At 53.1% G+C, this 19,227-nt stretch overlaps 3 protein-coding genes across 3 annotated transcripts; 1 reads left to right on the forward strand and 2 right to left on the reverse strand.

Moving 5' to 3' along the window:
- Positions 1-5,469: 5,469 nt before the first annotated feature.
- PV07_05102 (uncharacterized protein) lies at positions 5,470-7,993 on the forward strand (the record flags this gene model as incomplete). Its single annotated transcript, XM_016391974.1, has 11 exons — positions 5,470-5,632; positions 5,702-5,784; positions 5,855-5,935; positions 6,001-6,275; positions 6,342-6,537; positions 6,606-6,668; positions 6,725-6,830; positions 6,913-7,172; positions 7,266-7,630; positions 7,731-7,871; positions 7,948-7,993. The coding sequence occupies 11 exons, from the start codon at positions 5,470-5,472 to the stop codon at positions 7,991-7,993; spliced, it is 1,779 nt and encodes a 592-aa protein (XP_016249493.1).
- Positions 7,994-8,616: 623 nt separating this feature from the next.
- On the reverse strand, positions 8,617-11,291 carry PV07_05103 (uncharacterized protein; the record flags this gene model as incomplete). The annotated part of the gene is made up of 9 exons (XM_016391975.1): positions 8,617-8,959; positions 9,113-9,253; positions 9,356-9,539; positions 9,652-9,706; positions 10,064-10,164; positions 10,286-10,553; positions 10,653-10,827; positions 10,904-10,956; positions 11,052-11,291. 9 exons carry the CDS (start codon positions 11,289-11,291, stop codon positions 8,617-8,619), a joined length of 1,560 nt encoding a protein of 519 aa, XP_016249494.1.
- Positions 11,292-17,831: 6,540 nt separating this feature from the next.
- On the reverse strand, positions 17,832-19,022 carry PV07_05104 (uncharacterized protein; the record flags this gene model as incomplete). The annotated part of the gene is made up of 1 exon (XM_016391976.1): positions 17,832-19,022. The coding sequence occupies one exon, from the start codon at positions 19,020-19,022 to the stop codon at positions 17,832-17,834; it is 1,191 nt and encodes a 396-aa protein (XP_016249495.1).
- Between the last annotated feature and the right edge of the window lie 205 nt (positions 19,023-19,227).

The raw sequence follows: 19,227 nt of genomic DNA on the forward strand, positions 1-19,227 counted from the left end.
GGCGAATCCCGGTCGAGGTCGGGTACAACCCGTGCTGGAGGTCACATTTCGTGAGTGGGCCCCCTTCGTCTGGATGTCTTCATCCCCTGGTGACAGAACGTACCTCGTGATATTAATGAAAACTCCGCTCCCCTGCTCAAGCATGAAGGGACAAATCACTTGGGCACTGAGGAATACAGGCTGCAGGTTGACCCTTGGTTACGCTTGACACAAGTCCTTTTGAGGCTGCCATACCTTGAGATTGATGTTGAAGATCTTATCGTATTGTTCAATGGGCTTGGTGTGGACGGGCTAGAGGAGATAAGTCAACCCGGTGTGATGAAAAATGAAAAATATGGCATTGGCTCCTCATACTGATGGGCTGTATGTGATGCCTGATCCAGAAAGTCAGACAGACGGCCACAGCTTCCCTTTCCCATGTCCACTCACCAGCGTTATTGACGACAACGTCAACTCTCCCAAAGGATTCTCTCCCCCAACGGAGGGCCTCTTCCCAGGTCTCGCGGCGAGTCACATCGCCACAGATGAAGTGAAGGCTGGGGTCTTTCTGGACCTTCTGCTCACCCTTGATTCTGTTCAGGTCAATGAAGATCACCTCGCAGCCCTCCTTACTGAATCGATCGACAATTGCTGCCCCGAAACCATCTGCGCCGCCTACGATCGTGGAAATCCCCACAATCAGCTTCTGTCTTCTTGGAGGGAAACTCTGTGTTACCGGTGACAATGACAACCCGTGAGCTGGAGGTGGTGTTGATAGAAGAAGCCTGATTTTCGCTTATCGACATGGTCGTCGTTTCCTTATCCGGGTGAAATGCACCCAAATCCCTGCAAGACCACAAATGACAGCAATACGATCGACGGCGGCGGCGTTTTAGACACCTTTATTGGTCAAAGAAGGGGTTTCCGGTGGGTTGATTTAGGACCCGGTGAAGCACCGCGAGGCTTCAACTTATCAAGACAGTATTGTTGAACCCGAGAGCGAATGATACAGCTAGGACAACTTCATCTTCTCTATCCCCTTTATCATCGTCATGGTGCCTGATACGGTGCGTGTTGCGATTGCCACCAATGCATTAGGAAAGTCACTCGCAGGTCACGACATCTATTCGAAACTCCTTGCTGCCCACACACATGGCTTTGACGGGGTCGAATTGGCGTTTGAATGTCTCGAGACTCATGCTTTCACGTCCCGGTTTGCCGAAAAGAACAGCCGCGAAGAGAAACTGCAGTTAGCAGCTAAGGACATAGAACACAAGGCATCGGCTCTGTCGATGAAAATCATTGCCTTGAATCCTTTCGGCGCATACGATGGACTGAGAGAGCAAGGAGACATTGAGTCACGCCTCAGGGAAGCGGACCTCTGGCTGCAACTTTGCGAGATCCTCAACGCTCCAATACTCCAAGTGCGGGCGCACATCCTTCATTTGCTTGCTGAGTACCTCAGTTGACTCCATGATCCAGATGTGCTCCTGCATTTACCCTTTGCAGAAACCCCTGATATCGGATCCCCATGAAATAGCGAAGAATATCCGGAGACTAGGTCTCCTGGCCAAGAAATACGACAAGATAGTTGCGTACGAGGCGACCGCGTGGGGCATCCATATTGACACCTGGCAGCAGACTCGAGACATCGTCGCCCTGGTCGGACTGCCCAATGTCCGTCTCTGTCTGGATACTTTCCATATCGCGGCCAAAGAAGCCGGAGATCCCTTCAACAAGGCTGCCCCACTCCAAGTAGACGGACGGAGCAGATTAGAGGCGAGTTTGGATGAGATGCGCCGTACCGTGACACCCAGCGACATTGGATATTTTCAGCTGAGCGACGCCACCACAGCCGATCCAGATCAGATCGGATATCCACAACGCGATCTTGATCAGCCGCCATTCATGACGCAATCGAGGAATTGTCGAATATTTCCCTGTGAGCCGCAGCACGGAGGCACGCTTCCTGTAGTGGAGGTGGCAAGGACAGTCTTCGACCTGGGATACCGAGGTTGGGTCTCCATGGAAGTATTCCACACAGACCTGTGGACACAAGATCGCTCGTGAGTGCCACAGCCCTTCAGAGGATCTCCCCCCGTCCGACTCGACTGACATTGAGCTCGATTGCCAAGAATACCTGATCAGTGGGCACGGCGTGGAATGGCTTCCTGGCGACAAGTCTCAGCTCAGTGCGGTCTGAAGGCTCCAGCTGAAGGTGAGCGTGCCAAATACTGTTGTCTGCAGGCCATGGTGAAGCTGACAGTAGTGTTGACGGTCAGCTTCATTAGGCGCGAAGCTGTGAGCTGAATTGATTGTGTGAAGAAGCTTTAGTGTTCGCGGACACGGTGTGCTAGAAAGGCGATTTGAGGAAGATGTCGTCTACATCATTACAGCTCTGGGCGAATGGAATTGCAGTGACTGTCGTCGTGGCGGAAGCGCAAATACTACGAACAGCACTCTAAATACAGAAAAGTGAGGCACGCCGATTACGGTACAATATCAACCCTGATCTCGACGAAATCCGCGAGGCCCGAAAGCATCTCTTGGTCTCCGTCCCATTATCTGCCCACCTCTTAGCCCTTATCGAACCTCAATGTATTGTGTCTGTTACCTATGAAACCTTCTATCGAGGCCTTGAGACGACGACGTCTGGACATCGGAAATCTGGACTTTAGGCACAGGACACCCAGTAAAAGGTGTGCTTCTTCTAGTATTAGCATCTTGTGTCTGCTGATCGATCACTGCAATCTGTGGGGGACGCTTGGGCGTCGCGTGTGCGCGTATGTCCTTTGGTGCGCCAATTGGGGTGGTGGGCTGAGGTTAGAGGGCACGCCCGGGCTCCCAGATTAACAGGCCGGAGACCAAGGCTGGCTTCCTTGGCCGCCCGGGCGTGAATTACTGTATACCTACAAAAGTCTGTTTGTCGTGGCAATGGAATTTGATATACTATGATTTTGTGAGACAGGCTGCGTCGCTTTCCTTCCCGAGCACAGAAACCTTGACGGCGTCGGACAAAAAATATGCACAGCATGGAGATGATGGTGGCTGATGTCCTTGTTTGCGGAGGCGGCATGTCAGGGTTGGCATGCGCTGCGTTCCTGGCGGAGGCCGGAGCAAAGGTTCTGGTGGTCGAGAAGCAGCCTCATCTTGGTGGCTCTTCAGCGTATTCTGCTGGCATGTTGTATGAGCCTCTCTGGATGTCCCCTTGTCCTCGAAGATCTGTTTGCTGACACCGCCCTAGCTGGGGTCCTCGAAGCTACGAAAGCCTGAGATCTTGGGTACCTGATGGGGATCCAGACCTCCAGCGTTCCTGGCTCTCTGACTATTTGCCGGCTGTTCAATGGATGAGGCAGATGGGCGTGCCCACCTTGGACCGGTTTGGACCTATCATGACAATAGGTCTGTGGCATGGTGGACGAGGGCCCGGGATTCCTGCTAATCGAGGTCAGGCATTGGATATCCCATCAAAATCTCATATCTTCTGGATCTGCACCAATCGCGGATCAAGAATAGTGGGACAGGGTCTGAAATTCTCACAAACACGCAGGTGGTGAAGTTGTCTCAAGAAGAAGACGGTGTTCCCGGTTCCCGGATCATCGGGGCCATTCTGCGGCGGTCGAACCCCCGATCCTCGTCGGCCGCATATGTTGAGGTGAGAGCCAAACGGGTGATTTTAGCCACCGGTGGATTCCAAGGATCGCCGGATCTGACATCCAAGTATCTCGGACCCGGAGCGGACAATATCTTTGTTCGCTCAAACAGCGGTTCGGTGGGGGATGGCCTGAACGTGGCATCGTCCGTTGGAGCGAGCACCAGTCGTGGTATGGGGACGTACTACGGACACTTGATGGCCGCTCCGCTCAGACGTGAAGACGTCGATCCGGGCGACTACCTTCCGCTGGCACAATACCGTAAGCCCCCAAGGGGGTACCTGCTCGTATCCATGGGCGCCTACTGATGTGGTGGAAAGAAAGCCGATATTGCATCCTTATCAACGAGTCTGGTCGACGATTCACCGACGAAACACTTGGAGATGAAATCGTCAATCAATATCTAGCAAGGCAAGAGAAGCGTCGAGGATTCCTTTTGTTCGAGTAAGTCAACCCGTTTCATCCACAACCAGCCCGGAACCGAATGATCATCTCACCGTCAGTGTTCTCTTAGTGAGCGAGCAAGACGGAAACATTGCGTCTCAGCCCTCTTTCCCAACGCGGGGGATGTTGATCGCCTGGAAAAGGCTCGGGCTCACGGATGCAATGTCGGTGGTGCATCCACATTGGAAGGGTTGATGAAGCTTCTCCAAGACTGGGGGGTGGACGGCATTCAGGCCCGACGCACGATTGAGCAATATCACCGCGCCGTGGTGCAAGCCGAATCCGATGTCGTTCTTGATGCGCCTGTTGGAAAGGGAGGGGCGCCTCCAGACTCTCTCCTTGATGGTGAAGGCGGGTTCTATGCCATGGAAGTTCAGCCATCGTGAGTCCTGAGTGATTTCACATCCCCCAGAAGAAACTAACAAGGTGCAGCATTACGTTTTCATATGGCGGAATAGCTATCGACAAGAACGGTCATGCGTTAACTGCCAGTAAGACACCGATCCCAGGCCTGCTTGTTGCTGGCGTAGATGCTGGTGGATTCAGTAATCTGGGTTACGCCGGCGGTCTGGCCCTGGCCTTTGTAACTGGATTCTGGGCCGCACGGACTGCTGCCCGTGAATTGGGATTGAAGGAGCTCAAGCTGCCTCCGCCAGCAGCTCAAGACAGAGATTTGATTACGAGTGCTCGTCTATAGAGATGGCCTGACCGGGGAATAAGCGAGACCAAGCCTGGGCCGGCGCCCGTTGCAAGAAAGTGACAGATCGTGAAGAGAGGTCGACAGATAGATAGAGCATCGTACAGAGTGGAAATAATACCGCGGAGCCACGAATGCCTTACTGACCGAATACCCGTGAATTCCACCTGACCTAGCCACCGTCTTTTAGCACAAAACTAGAATAAAACCCCCTCCGACCGGCATCTAGAAAAATGCACCGGGTGCCGAGCCTTACCAGTCCCCACACTGCACGCCAGTCTCAGTAGAGGCATCCGTATGCGCCAACGTTGGCTGGGGCTCCATGCATTGTGTGAAAATGCCGCTGCCCCGGAGATGGGGCCCCAGGTTGACACGAAGAGGCTATCGAACGCTTGGTATACATTTCCCCAGATCACCACACCTCCCCCCTCGCTATTCAAATCTGCCGGTGGCCCCGCTGTTTAAATCTGCAACGCCGACCAAGACTCGGCGGTGTGAGTGGCCAACGTTCTGGATGTCCAAGCGTGTTTGTAAGTGAATCCCTTACGATACATATAGATATACGAATCTACGCCATAGAGGTGTAAAGCGCCTTTGTCATTCCCCAGACTGCTTCCCCCGGCATCATACACTTGACATTGAGTATCCCAGAGTCCTTTATTGATTGCCTCGGCTGCGCGTCTTTGTTTCTAGAGAATGGATCCTGCAGCAGAGAAATCCTCCATTGCTCAAGAGGTCGAGGCCGTCGACCACGAAATCGGAGCACGCAAAGTGGGTGTTGCTACTCCTGCGGCCGACGACTTGGATGTTGGAGCCAGTATCGTGCAGGCTCAAGAAGATACCCAGTATACCGAGGAAGGTGAGGATATCCAAGGCTCCAGCCCCTGCGAAAAAGGATACTGTACTGAGTGCATTGGTCTCTCATTAGAAAAATCCGCGGTCTTGAGGAAGATCGACTGGCGCATCATTCCACTGGCAGCCTGGGCTTGTGGTCTTCAGTTTGTGGATAAGGTTGGTCTTGCTTCTCCTTTACACCTCAGAGCGACTGGCTAAGGTTTGCTCACTTTCTCCTGTCTCGCAGTCTGGACTGGGAGCAGCAGCAACATATGGTCTGCGTGAAGATCTCAACCTCAAGGGCCAAGAGTATTCATGGTGTGTTTCGGTGAGCAACATAAACCATACTTCGTCAATATTCAGGATTCCCGTTCTAAACACCGCCGAGGCCAGATCTTCTACTTTGGCTACCTGGCTGGCTCCTTCATCTCCGGACGCGGCCTCCAGTACTTCCATGCGGGAAAATTCATCGGCTGTGCATATTTTATCTGGGGCGGCACCCTGTTGGGGTGTGTTGGGGCGCAGAACTATGCAACGCTGCTAGGCCTCCGCTTTCTCCTAGGGTACAATGCAATCTCCCCATGTCCTTTCTATAGCCGGAAGCCTGCTGAAATCATCAATTATGCTAGAGTCCTTGAGTCGTCCTTGGTTCCTGGTCTGCTTCTCATGTGAGCCCTTCCTTTGCTGCTTTATTTGGTTGGAAGAGTTCACTTTACACTGACTCATTTGAACAGCACAACGATGTGGTATCGGCAACAAGAACAGTCCCTGCGATTTGGCTTGTGGACGGTGACCAACGGCATCCTTCCAGTTCCTTTTCTTGTCATCTACTGGGGTAGGGCTTTTGATTGGAATTTTGGTGCTAAATCGGTTCAGCGGCTGATGGAAACCCCTTCTCTAGGTCTTGGACATGTTGATTCGGGCCCTGTGGTGAGAAATCTTTAGGATCAAATTCTTCGTCACCGTTTCGATGCTGACATATCCTTTTCTATCACAAGGTGAGCTGGCGGCTAATTTTTCTGCTCTTGGGCTTGCTGAGTTGCATCACCGGCATTCTACTGGTAAGGAAACTCGGGGCACAATTTAAAGCATGCGTTCGCTAAATCGCATCACTCAGTTTTTTTTCATGCCAGACTCGCCCGTGTCGGTCAAATGGTTGACCGAGAGAGAAAAGGCCATCGCTATCAAGCGCCTAGTGGATGATCAACTTGGTGTCAAAAACAGTACGAACACCCCCATATCTTATAAACCCGCAAAATACAAGCAGATTAGGGAAGCTGACTCGGAGGTTACCAACCACTCTAGCCCATTTCAAATGGGAGCAATTGAAGGAGACTCTGCTCGACTACCGCTTCTGGATGATGGTCCTGCAAATGTTCTTTTCGCAGGCCGCGGGAAATGTCACCACGAACTTTCTGGGAATCATCATCAAGGTAACCAAGAAAGCCTCCCAGATAAGGAATGGAGCATCTCGGCTGACGTATGGCCCTTCTCCCTCGATTCAGGGATTTGGATACACTGCATTGAAAGCCCAGCTATATACGGCGCCGAACTTCGCGGTCCAGGTAAGCGAGAGCGACCACTGACACCCTGTCGGATGAAAACACCACCGATCTCCTCGTCTTCTTGTCTTTGTACTGACATACCGCGTTGTTGAGGCTGTAACCCAAATGATTGTCTCTACTCCTCCGACGCTGTTGCCCCGATTCCGCAATTTTAAGCAACCTTTGGTCGCCATCGCCAGCGTCATCGCCTTGATTGGCATGGTCATCCTCTATGTCACGCCGGCGGAGACACAGTACCAAGGGCGACGACTGGCCTCGGTGATCATCATCTCTTGCTCCGGAGCGAACTACACCGTCGTCATGGCCGTCATTGGCACAAACACTGCGGGGTTCACCAGGAAGCAGATCTCGACCTCGACAGCCTTCTTCCTCTATTGCGTGGTCAACATTATAACCCCCCAGACCTTCCTCGGTTCGGAGAGTCCTCGATATCACACGGGTCTTGCATTCATTCTAAGGTACGTTGATCGGATCAAGCATTCTCGCTTTTTCATCTGTCGTTGGAACGGTCGCTGAATCACAAGGAGAGTTTGAAACTGACTTGTTTTCGTCCTCTAGCTTCCTTTCTATCTATATTGCCTTGTCCTTCTCCACCTGGCTCATGATGAGACTTGTCAACCGCGCCCGTGACAAGAAGGCTCTGACGAACCCGGCCTACACAACTGGTGAAGCGAACCTGGATGAGATGTCCGGTCTCAGGTACGTGAACAACTCTCCTTATATTGGACGGCAGGCTGGCGATAGATGCTGAGCACTGACAAACTGCTTTGCTCAGAGACGAAACGGATTTGAGGAACAAGCATTTCCGTTACTCTGGCTGAAACAACAGAGAGAGGGAGAGAAGGAGAGTTCGTCCCCATGGCAAGATACCGGACTTTCCAGTCGACTTCCAGATTGTCACCGTAATACAATTGGTCATTAAAGGCTTAAACCGGCTGCTTGCTGAGAATAGGGTTGACGTCCATCAGCCTCGTGCTCCTTACCAAGAGGGCGCTTGAGTTTTTTGTGGGGACCGGTATGAATGCTCGCAGATGTGACGTCCTTTGCCAATCAGCAATTAACGAATTTCTACTTTGGTCATTCCTACTGCCAGTGCCTTGAAATCTGCCGCTTGGTTCACTCTTTTCCTCCCATTGTATGTTTCTAGAATAAGTCAAGGCCCCGTAAGGCGACTAGGTCTTCTCAACGAACTTCTGGCGGAATTGAATTAGACTTGAGAAGAAACAAACGGCCTTTGTACCTGGAGGTGTTCGTTTTCTTGTTTCTTGTTACCCTACCCGTCCTAGGGGGAGCCATTCTGGAAAATGACTTCCAGTGGTTAGGAAAGAAGACTGCATCTGTTACTGATGAAAACAGGGTCATACGACTCATATCTCATATGATAGTCTCTAGGCACATCTTATAAAAAGGAGACTGGTTGAGAGCATCCTTTACTCTTCAAATGTCATATCTTACCCTTCAATTGCCCACCGGCACTCTCTCCCCTCTCCTGCTCAACTCTCAACTGTCTTCTCAACAGCTTCCCCGTCGGGTTCCTTGGCAGTCTCTGTACAAATCTCACACCGCCCCGCAACCTCTTGTACCCAGCCACCTGATCCGCGACGAGCTTGCAGATCTCGTCGGCGAGGCGCGGATACGCGCTCACGGCTAATGCGGGATCTGCGACCACAAATGCCCGTGGGAGCTCGGTGGCCTCGGCGTCGGCCCAGGCGGCGACGACCCCGACGTCGTGGACGTGCGGGTGGCGGCCGATGATTTCTTCGAGCTCGCTCGGAGGGACTTGGAATCTGGAGAGTAGAGAGAGATTAGGTTGACATGACAATAAAGAATGCCTCAGTATTTTTTATATTTTTCCGAGTCATGAACACGGGTCATGAGCCGATGGAAAGTAGGAGGGCGGGCGGACCGGGGAGGGGAGGGAGCACAAGCTCTGTACGTACCCTTTATATTTGATCACATCCTTTATCCGGTCGACGATGATGAGATACCCATTCTTATCCAAATAGCCAACGTCGCCGGTCCGGTACCAGCCCGGCTCTAGGAAGCTCTCTTGGGTTGCCTTTTCGTTGTCCTTGTACCCCCTACATCCAATCATGGACAATTCGCCTCGTCAGCCGATTTGGTTTACCTCTCTCACTTGAAGGAGTGAATATGCTGAGATCGGGGAAGGGTTTCCACTATACATCATGATGGTGGGACAAGAGACACAAATCTCTCCCGGCGTGCCCGGCGCCACTTCTTGAAGGCTATCGTCGATGAATCGAATCGCCATGTTGGCCACCAGAGTCCCAGTTGCTACTAGCGGAGCATCCCGGTCCCGAACGCCGCTTTGGGTGATACATGAGGACGTCTCAGTACATCCGTACGCTATACCATGGTGTGTCAGCATTAAAGAAGTATGCACATGTAAAGAAAGCAATCAGTGGTCGCCTCTTTGTTCGTCCTGTTATTCTCTAGGCTTGGTTAGGATCTTACTTACTTTGACAGAGGCTGACGCCTGGAAACCTCTCGCGGAGTTTGGAGGCAACATGGGCCTAGGCGTAAGAGGCGAATTGTCAGCAATCGTCGTTCATAAATCTGAACTTCCGTTTTGTAGTATGTACTTGATGGGCCAATTTCGGCAGGTCAAACGCTGCCGAGGGGATAGATAGAGAGGAACAACCTTTAACACGGCACCAGCACAAGAAAAGTACTCCAGATCCGGATATTTGTACTTTGACACGATTGGAGATTCAGAGAGCGCTAGGGCGACTGTTGGAACCAGTCTAGCCAATGTGGCTCTCTTTGTATGCAGTAACTAGAAACAATAAGCATTCGTGTCGTGAGTGTCATATAGAAAGAAGTGTTAATCAGCTCAAGGGGGGTTGTTTTTCTCTCCAATTTCCACTTACCTGGCAGAATATTCCCATGTCAAATGCATGCATCAATTGAATGTAGCATCCTAGCCACGGCCCGAGCAGCGCGCAGACGTACATGCCGTAGATGTGAGAAACTAGGAAATTTGTGTGAGGCTCATTCACCGACAGAAGGGCAATATCATAACCAGACACTCAGCCACTATTACTTACGAGGCTGGGTGACCCATCAAGTCGGAAGGTTAGCTACGTTCACACCATATGCAAAGTAGGTGAACTCTCCATAAGTGCTTACCGGGAAGAACACCTCTCTCATGTCCCCTCTCCAATTGTTCCGGTCGTGGAGACGAAGCATCTCGCAGATGGCTGTCAGGTTATAGTGAGAGAGCATGACGGCCTTGGGAAGACCGGTGGTGCCGCTGGAAAGTACAATGGCAGCACACCGCTTATGTGCGTCTTGCCCATCGAGTACGTACGCTTCGGGGGAAATCCTGGCACCGGGGTCGAGAAGAAGCTCGTCTGGAAACTGTCACGTCACCAGTCGGGAGAGTCAGCGACAAAATGACAAAGTTAAAGGGGAGGGATTGAGGCGGGCAACTGAAGTAATCCGCAGGGAGCCGCATACCAGAGCGTGGCCAGGCACGCGGGACAGGAGGGTCAAGATCGTGATCTGAAACTGATCTTGCTTTACGGCGTCATCTACTTTCTTCTTGACGGCCGCGTCGACAATGATGATTTTGGGCTTCACGATCCCGATGGCGAATGCAATGTCTTTCGTCGTGTTTGAATGGTTGATCGTGCTGTTTTTGTGTGTCAAAATTCAGATGGCTCTCCTATATCACCAGAATTTACTCATTGATGCTAGGCAAAACTCACCTCACCGTGGCACCGGCGGCCCAAACTGCATGAGTGGCAAGGATATAGTCGACCTGTCCCTCTCAGCCACCCAAGCCACCGAAGATTCAGCAAGATGACCCCCCAACCAACACCGAGAGTCTTGAGAGAGGAGGTTTGGGGAACTCACACAGCTTCTGGAGATAATAGACACCACATCGCCGGGTTGAAGTCCATACGCCCTGCGCAAGGATTCTGCCAGCCGGAAAGCATCCTCGCGCACACCTCCATAAGTCAAACGCTTGTCGGACAAAGTGTCCTCGCAAATGACTTTGCCAGGGTCCGTATTACAGATATTTTCCAGCATGAGCTGGGTGATGGAGCGGTCGCGGCGGAAGTGTACCTTCAGGGGCGAAGTGATTGGGGCCATGATGAGAATTTCGACAAATCGGTATTCTAGCTGACCAAGAACACTTCAATTGACCCCCCCGATGCAATAAGTACTTGAATATGTCTTGGTGTCTCTATGCTTTCCCTATAATACGCCGGGCAACTGGCACTGGGAAGGCAGATGTAAGAGGCGGCCCTAAGTGATGGAATTAGAGATTTCCGGATCGGAAAAGGGGTTAATTCCACAGCCGGTAAAAGCGCGGTGAAAGGAGAAACTGTGAAAGGATAGGATCCGGAAGAGCATAGAGCAGATCAACCTGGCCTCTCACTGATTCTCGTGTATAATAATATCCCCTTGGATCAGGAAGAGGGATGCCGTCCTACATTTCTCTCTGATGGCCTAGCCATAAGTCCTTGGGCTATCTGGTCAGCTCGCCAGGTCTAGTATACGGAGTGTTCCCCCGTCAACTGCTAACAAGGATCTTTCAGAGGACTATGGCTAACTGGGGCGCAGTGACAGCCAAACGTTGTGAGTCTGGAACCAATGTATTTATACTGCGCTATATTTCGATCCAGCTCCCACATTGCATTGCTCATCTAGATGAATGAGCCCGCATCCAAGGTGGAGCCACAGGCATCTGACCACTCCAGTGAAAACAGCTCGTCAAAAAGCCCAGGACCACCGCTGTCAACGCCACCTTTTGCAGTGCCTTGGAAGAGCGGCGCATAATAGTCAAGCTCCAGCTCGCTCTTTGACCTGAATACCTGCAGCCACCCTCTGTCGACGATCTCTCCGAGGGCGTCTAGCGCCCTGCGCGCCGCCCCCAGTGTGGTGGAAAGGTTCTGGAGAAATTCAATCGCTCGCGTCAGGGAGGGCATGGCCACGTCGTCTCCGCTGCTCCAGTTCATATTGCTGCTAGTAAGAGTGACGTGCGGCACTAAATGGCAAATGCACTCCACCACGCATTCGACAGCGTTTAGGCCAAACGGAATAGGATTTGTTCTCGAGGCCATGTAGGCCAGAATAGCCTCGATGGTATCACTGGCAAGCTCAATACACACTCGAGATTCTCTAGTGTCGGTTGCAGTGGTGTGTTTCCATGATTGTCGGATCAAGAGGCGGAGCAGGTTGATTCTCTATAAACCACACTCGATTTCCGGATTCTTTCAGCCATCTGAACTTAACGAAAGAAGGATGAAGAGGATCTGCCTTCAGAGTCTCTAGGGAGGAATAAGCTTACCACGTATGTTACTAGTCTTGCCCGTACCTGCGCCTCAGGCTCGCAAGCCGCCAGATAGTTCGGGAGATGGGAGGTATTCCAGTGCAAACTTTCGTGGGTTTGTCTTTGGGAATGAAGGATCCTTGCGTCCAAGATTTCGATCTCTTCCTGTTTGTCACGCCCCGTTGATGTCGGCCGCACGGCGAAAAGAGAATCCCAAACCAACGCCCATAATCTAGCCCAGTCGATCTCGGTCTGGACATATCTGGACGATAGGGCTCTATCTGTCGTCCGGACGTGGGACTCGGTGTCACCATCATTGTCACCGTTCGTCGTCCTGATTGATGTCTCTGTTTCCGTCGTTTTTATGGAGTCGTCGACTCGGATCTCACTCTCTCGGATGAGGTACGGCCTCCAACATTTCTGGGCGATCCTGCGATCCAGGTAAAATAGGGTCCACCACAGCCGTCTCCGTGCATTAGTCGCTGCAATGGAACGACAGTCGTCCCATGTTGATTCATCGTTGAGAGACAAGACGAAAGCTAAGTGGACAGCCGTACTGATTGCATGAGATGCCGCGGTTAACTTCTCGGTATGGATCATGTACATGGCCTTCACCACATAATAACGCACAAGATCCAAGTCGGGTGTCAAAAGCTGGGTGGAATGATAACGGTCGCCCTCAGCAATATGTTCGGCCATTGAAACGTATTTCCATCCTGGTGAGATGGACGGTTGGTCTTCCCCATGACTGCAAGGGTCGAGATATGTGGCGACAGCGAGGACCAGGCACATGGACATGAGGAACGTCCGTGATGAGGGCCGCACAAGCAGGCAGAGACTGTTGCCGTCATGGACGAGATCATTCTCAATTTCCACCCAACGTTGCATGAACTCCCCTTCGTCAAGGCATGGAAAGAAAGGGTTCAAGTGCTCAAAATATAACCCAAGGAGAAATTTAAGCCGGATCAAGGAAGGACAATTCCGAAGATAGTGCTTTGTTACCAGTTGCTCGCTGCATTGCCCACCTACTTTAGCAGAGCGTGGGGCCTGTTGCAGAAGAGGAAAAGCGGGAAGCAATGTCTTCTTCAAAGCATTGATGTGAGAGCTCAACGAGGCGGGGCGGGAGTGCTCAGGAGGAGACCGGGCGAATATCTCAGTGTCCTGTGGTGCTTCAGCTTCGTCGGGCTGAGCAACGTAGCCTGCGTGCAAAGCCTTGTCCATTCGATCGACATGTTGCTCAAGACTCTCGAGACGATCTATCATTGAATCAGTGCTATGACTAATTTGCTCGTTGGAGATGATCTGAACGACCGGGGTCAACGGCGATCTTGCCATTAACATGGGACATGTTAGTGGGATTTTCGAGAGGTCTCCGACTATGCAGAAGGACTCACCTGTCTGTCGTAGAACAGGCACCAAGCCCAGGAGCTGGACATCCCTTGGGTTTCCGAATCCTAGCACGGGCAGGATATGTGCATGTTTTGTTTTGACGCCGGCAGTTAGCGCAAACAGTGCCTCCAGCACACTTCAACGGTGTGTCAGCACGTGTGCGTGGGCCGACCATCCACTTCGTTAGGAAGGTCAAGGAGATATATTCAGGTAGGTACCTTTGTCTTGCTCTGACGACATGGGATGCTAGATTGATGTGAGCCTACAACCAGAAAGACACGATCCACGTGGAAATGAGCATATACCAAGCCTTGCTGATATAATTTCCTCGAGTCCTGGGCTTTGGCAGTGCCGATTGTGGCCCGCCCCAAGCTACAAGAGCTCCTTGTTCCATTTTTCCAAGTAGGACATCCGATGATGGAAAGAAGGAGCACTGCTGCCTTGGAATGACATGGGGGAAACGACTGCGATTGCGATGTCGAAGTTCCCCTCCATCCCCCCCTTTTCGAGCGAGCCTCGGCAACCCCTCCATGACACCAGATCCCCGGAACCGCAGGCCAAATTTAAGCGCCGGACGCCTCACCACGCTTTGTATGTATGAACTCTGGAGCGACTGTTTGCCTGATATTGGCTGCTTGAACTCTGAGATAGCCGTTGGCTCCGTATTTCCGAATGCTTTCTCGGTTGCCCAATTCCGGGACAGACAGAGTGCATATTCTCGCTCTTCGAGTAATATGGTCGTCAAAAGCTGAAATAACACTATGCCACCAACGACGAACGTCTCTGAAATCTTATCTCGCTCCGATGGTATGTGACAGAAGGCGACTTCGAGGGGGTGTGCATCAAATCTCACCAACACAACAGTGACCGCACCATCGCTCCCGCCAGGTCAGGTCGCCTCCCATGGGCGACAGAGACAGCATTCGCGAGAATGGGTTGAAATCGGAGTCACTGATTGAAAAAATGCTACAAGTGCGACAGCTGCCACCTGAAATGAACGGTGGCAGTGATATCTTCACCAATGCAGGACCACTCTGGAATCCTCCAGGCGCCAGGGGCATATACGGTGGGATCTGCATTGCCCAGAGCCTCCAGGCCGCTCAGGCCACGGTGCCATCATCCTTCTTTGTACATTCCATTCATGGACAATTTGTTCGGGCAGGCAGGGCCGATGAACCAATCGTCTATCAGGTCTCGCGCGTCAGTGAGGGGAACTCTTTCATCACAAGAACGGTCAAGGCGGTTCAACAGGACAGGACAATCTTCACATCGATCATCAATTTCGCCCGAGACGGCACATCATCGCAACAGGCACAGATCCGGCACGCCGAGCTGAAGCCGAGAGACATACCAGAGCCGATATCCGAACAAGAATGCGCCTCCTCTGGCGGACCAGAAACGCCACCATACCGGACGAAAAAGGTAGGCATTCTCAACATCAACGCCCAAAACCCGCACGAGAAACGCATCCATCATTGGAGCAAAGCCAGCCAAAAGATATCCTCATCCCCCTCCGGCAGCAGCCGCGGAGTCCACACACATCTCGCGGCACTGGCATACATCTGCGACAACTACTTGATCGGCACCATTCCTCATGTGCACAGCATATGGGATTTTGTCAAGCCGCCGCTGACGGAATTTGAGGTCGGGACCCGGGACCTGGGGCAACACAAGCAGGAAGCCACGCAGCATTCCCTGATTCCCGGGTCGGACGAAGAGGCGAACGTCCAGAAAATGGGCCAGTCCACGCTCAACTCTCAGTATAAAGAAGGCCGGTCTCGGCCGCGTGTGAAAATGATGGTCACCTTGAGCCACACCATGTTCTTCCATGACCCGAAGGCCGTCCGCGCAGACGAATGGATGCTCATGGAGATAGCCAGTTATTGGGCCGGCGATGGCCGAGGCGTCGCAACGCAAAAGATCTGGTCGAGAGAAGGCACCATGCTGGCGAGCTGTGTACAGGAGGGCGTCGTTCGGCTCCTGGATCAGGAAAACGATCATGCTGCTGCTCTCGGAAATGCCCCAGCAAGCCGACTGTGATACGCGTGAAGAATTCTAGGTCATGTATGTGTTTTCAAGTCTTTTCACAAAACAATCTCTGAAGCTGGTTAAATCGTATTCTTCATCCCCGCTGGTAGGGTAGTAATCAAAGACACGGAAAAATTGGTGATTCATAATTTGCTCTAGGTTCCCTTCTCATGCACTAGGAATTAAAAGCTACAATTCCGATATGCCCAGGCGCCTATAACCGGCGGCATTTGCGGAGGATGTCTGGATGTGAAACTGGGTCTTTATAGTACCTGGCATCGCCTCCAAATGTGGACGACGAACAATCTCACGACACTGGGTGCCGGTGCTTAAATAAGAGTCTATTCACCTCCTTCGGTTCGCCTCAAGAAGAGACAGCGAAAGAGAGAGGAGCACAGAATATAGAAAAGAACTACCTTCGAATCCCACCCGGAGCACGCACGTCACATCACATCCAGATTCCTCACGGTGGGGGAAAAGCGTTCCCCGAGAAGAAAGCACGCACAAACAAACGGAATGTCCAGTCTCTCCGGCATCCGAGTCGTTGAGCTGGCCGGTCTCGCACCGGGACCATTTGCGGGGCTCTTGCTCTCCGACTATGGTGCCAGCGTCCTTCGCGTCGACCGGGTGACACCGCCGGCCACACCGAGTCCTGACGTCCTCGTCCGTGGTAAATCGTCCATCAAACTGGACCTGAAGTCCGCGGCCGGACGACGGGTGTTGCTCCGGCTACTCAGTGACGGCCGTGTGGACGTCCTGATCGACCCCTTCCGGCCGGGCGTGCTGGAGAAGCTGGGCCTGGATCCATACAACGTGTTGCTCAAGACGAACCCGCAGCTCATTGTGGCGCGGTTGACGGGGTTCCGCAGAGACGGCAAGTACGCGACCATGGCGGGCCACGACATCAACTACCTCGCCGTGTCTGGGGTGTTGGCGATGCTGGGTCCCACGGCTATCCACAACCACAACGACGACGACGACACCGTGCCTGAGGTGGCCAGGGGCGTCCGGCGAACACCACTTCCTCCCAGTCCGCCGGGGAACCTGCTGGCAGATTTTGCTGGTGGCGGCCACATGTGTGTGACGGGCATCCTGATGGCGTTGATCCACCGCAGCCGCACCGGCAAGGGCCAAATCGTCGAGGCGAATATGGTTGACGGCGTCTCGTACCTAGCGACGGCGCCGAGGCTGTCGCAGAAGATCCCGGGCCAGTGGGACCGACCGCGTGGAGAGAATCTCGTCGACGGCGGCTGTCCCTACTACAACGTCTACGAATGCAAGGAACCTGGCACGTACATGTCGGTGGCAGCGTTGGAGCCTCAGTTCTTCGCCGCTTTGTGTCGCGGGCTCCAACTACGGCTGGGCGACGACGGCGAGTCCAGCGCGTGGGGCGGGAGACGGGAGGACCGCCAGACGTGGCCACGACTGGAGGCAGTACTGAGGGAGACGTTCCAGAGCAGGACGCGTAAGGAGTGGGAAGATATCTTCGACGGGACCGATGCGTGCTGTCTCCCGGTGCTGTCACACCAGGAGTTGGAGGCGTCAGGATACCAACAGCGGGCGGCGGTCGCCTTGTCTCACAGTCCCGCAAGAGGGCCCGCGGGAGGGGGCTGGGAGATCAGAACACTGGCGCCTGGAGAAGGAGGAGAGGCTCTACTCCACGACTGGGCGGGCTGGAGACAGGGCCGAGATTATGAATTCGAGCACGGCGGTGGTGTCGTCCCTTGCAGCACCGCGAGACTGTGAGAACATCTCCCACCAAATCGATCGATGGTGACGTAGGTAGGTTTATTTAGGGGTCAAGAATTTTCGATCCGCAAGATCAGTATTTGGCACTCGTCAACTATCTTTGTGGCCGAAGAATTAATGCCCACTGAAAAAAAAGAGGGGGCGGGGGAGAGAGGGAGACAGGACGATTTCCTCCAGTGACTTCGCTATGGTTATATATTGGGCTTTACCTGTCGATTGGAATAATACAGAAGCACCAAGTCTTCAATCGATACCTCTACTGAAGGATCCCAGAACGGAGGCACCCGTTGCACGGCCTCCAGAACTTTTCGAAGCCCGACCATCCCGCGGGCTGCGTGCTCAGGAGGTACGTTCTTGCCCGCCACGTTAAGTGAGTTATTGAAAACTTCCAGTGACATGGGTCCTTGATATCCTGTTGCGAGGACCGCAGCAGCAACGAGCTCCACGGGCATGTAACCGCCTCTGGAAGTCTCGAATGGGAAAAGACGATGGCCTCGCGACCAAGGTAGCAATGCTGGGGTCTCAGGGTCCAGAGGTTCTCTGTAAAGGCGTCGTGGGTCGACCAGCTCGGCATCCCCCACCTGAAAGAAGAAGATCCTGTCACCAGGGACAGATGCCACGAGAGACGCAAGCGATAGACACAGTAGAGTCACCGACTCCTCGATGGCTCCGTACACGCGCCCATGCCCAGCCGGGTTGGGGGGGTCGGCCCATTCAACAGCCAAAACGTTGAAGGCATCGACCACCAGACCGACGTTCGGTCGGTTTGCCGCCCGGACTGCCTCCCAGGACGCTGACCAAGTGTTTCTCGTTGCCCATGAAAGGCCCTCGTAACCGATCCTCAACATCCGACCGCCGTCTGCGTGAGAAAACGCGGCGGCCATGTCCCCCATCTCGGCGAGGTCTTGGGCCACCATTTTCAAGTCCGAAGTCACCCCACTGTCAGAGCGAATGCTGGCACACATGAACACCAGATCAGTGTCAAACGCTCGCATAAAGGGAAATCGCTTCGCCACCAGGTCGAGGGTGGCTCGCCTTTCCACCGGGTCTTTGATCCCCTCGATCTTTCGAAGCGGTTGGGTGCAGGAGATCCGCATTCCCAACGATTTTACCAGCTCTCCAAGCTTGTGAGCGACTTGAAGATTCTCCGGGGTGGCCTCCCACAGCTTCTTCCCATCCAGCCCGTGCTCCTCCAAGTAAGCTGCCCAGCATTCGTCAAAGAGGTCGATCCAATGGTATCCAGCTTCGGCGGCCGCCTCGAGGCGAGGACCAAGCTTATGCTCTCTCCAGTTACCCAGAGACAGCGTTGCTATTCCCAATTCATTGTCAATCGTTCGAGGAGGCCAGGACTTTGGTCGCGGAATCGGTAGAGAGCCTTTCATGGTTGTCTTCAACGAGATTTGGCAAAATTAGCTGAGCGAAAATCTTCCTGTGTACGATTGTACGTTGGGGATTGACAAGGGGAAGGATGGAAAGCGCTGCCTCACTCACACATTCAACTTATTCGCCGAGCCGTGATGCTTGTCGGCCCATGTCTACGGTGGACCCCAAACCCCCTTCCCGGAGCTCAAATTAATAGGCCGTCAC

This window comes from Cladophialophora immunda (assembly GCF_000835495.1).
Source record: "Cladophialophora immunda strain CBS 83496 unplaced genomic scaffold supercont1.3, whole genome shotgun sequence".
Classification (NCBI taxonomy): Eukaryota; Fungi; Ascomycota; class Eurotiomycetes; order Chaetothyriales; family Herpotrichiellaceae; genus Cladophialophora; species Cladophialophora immunda.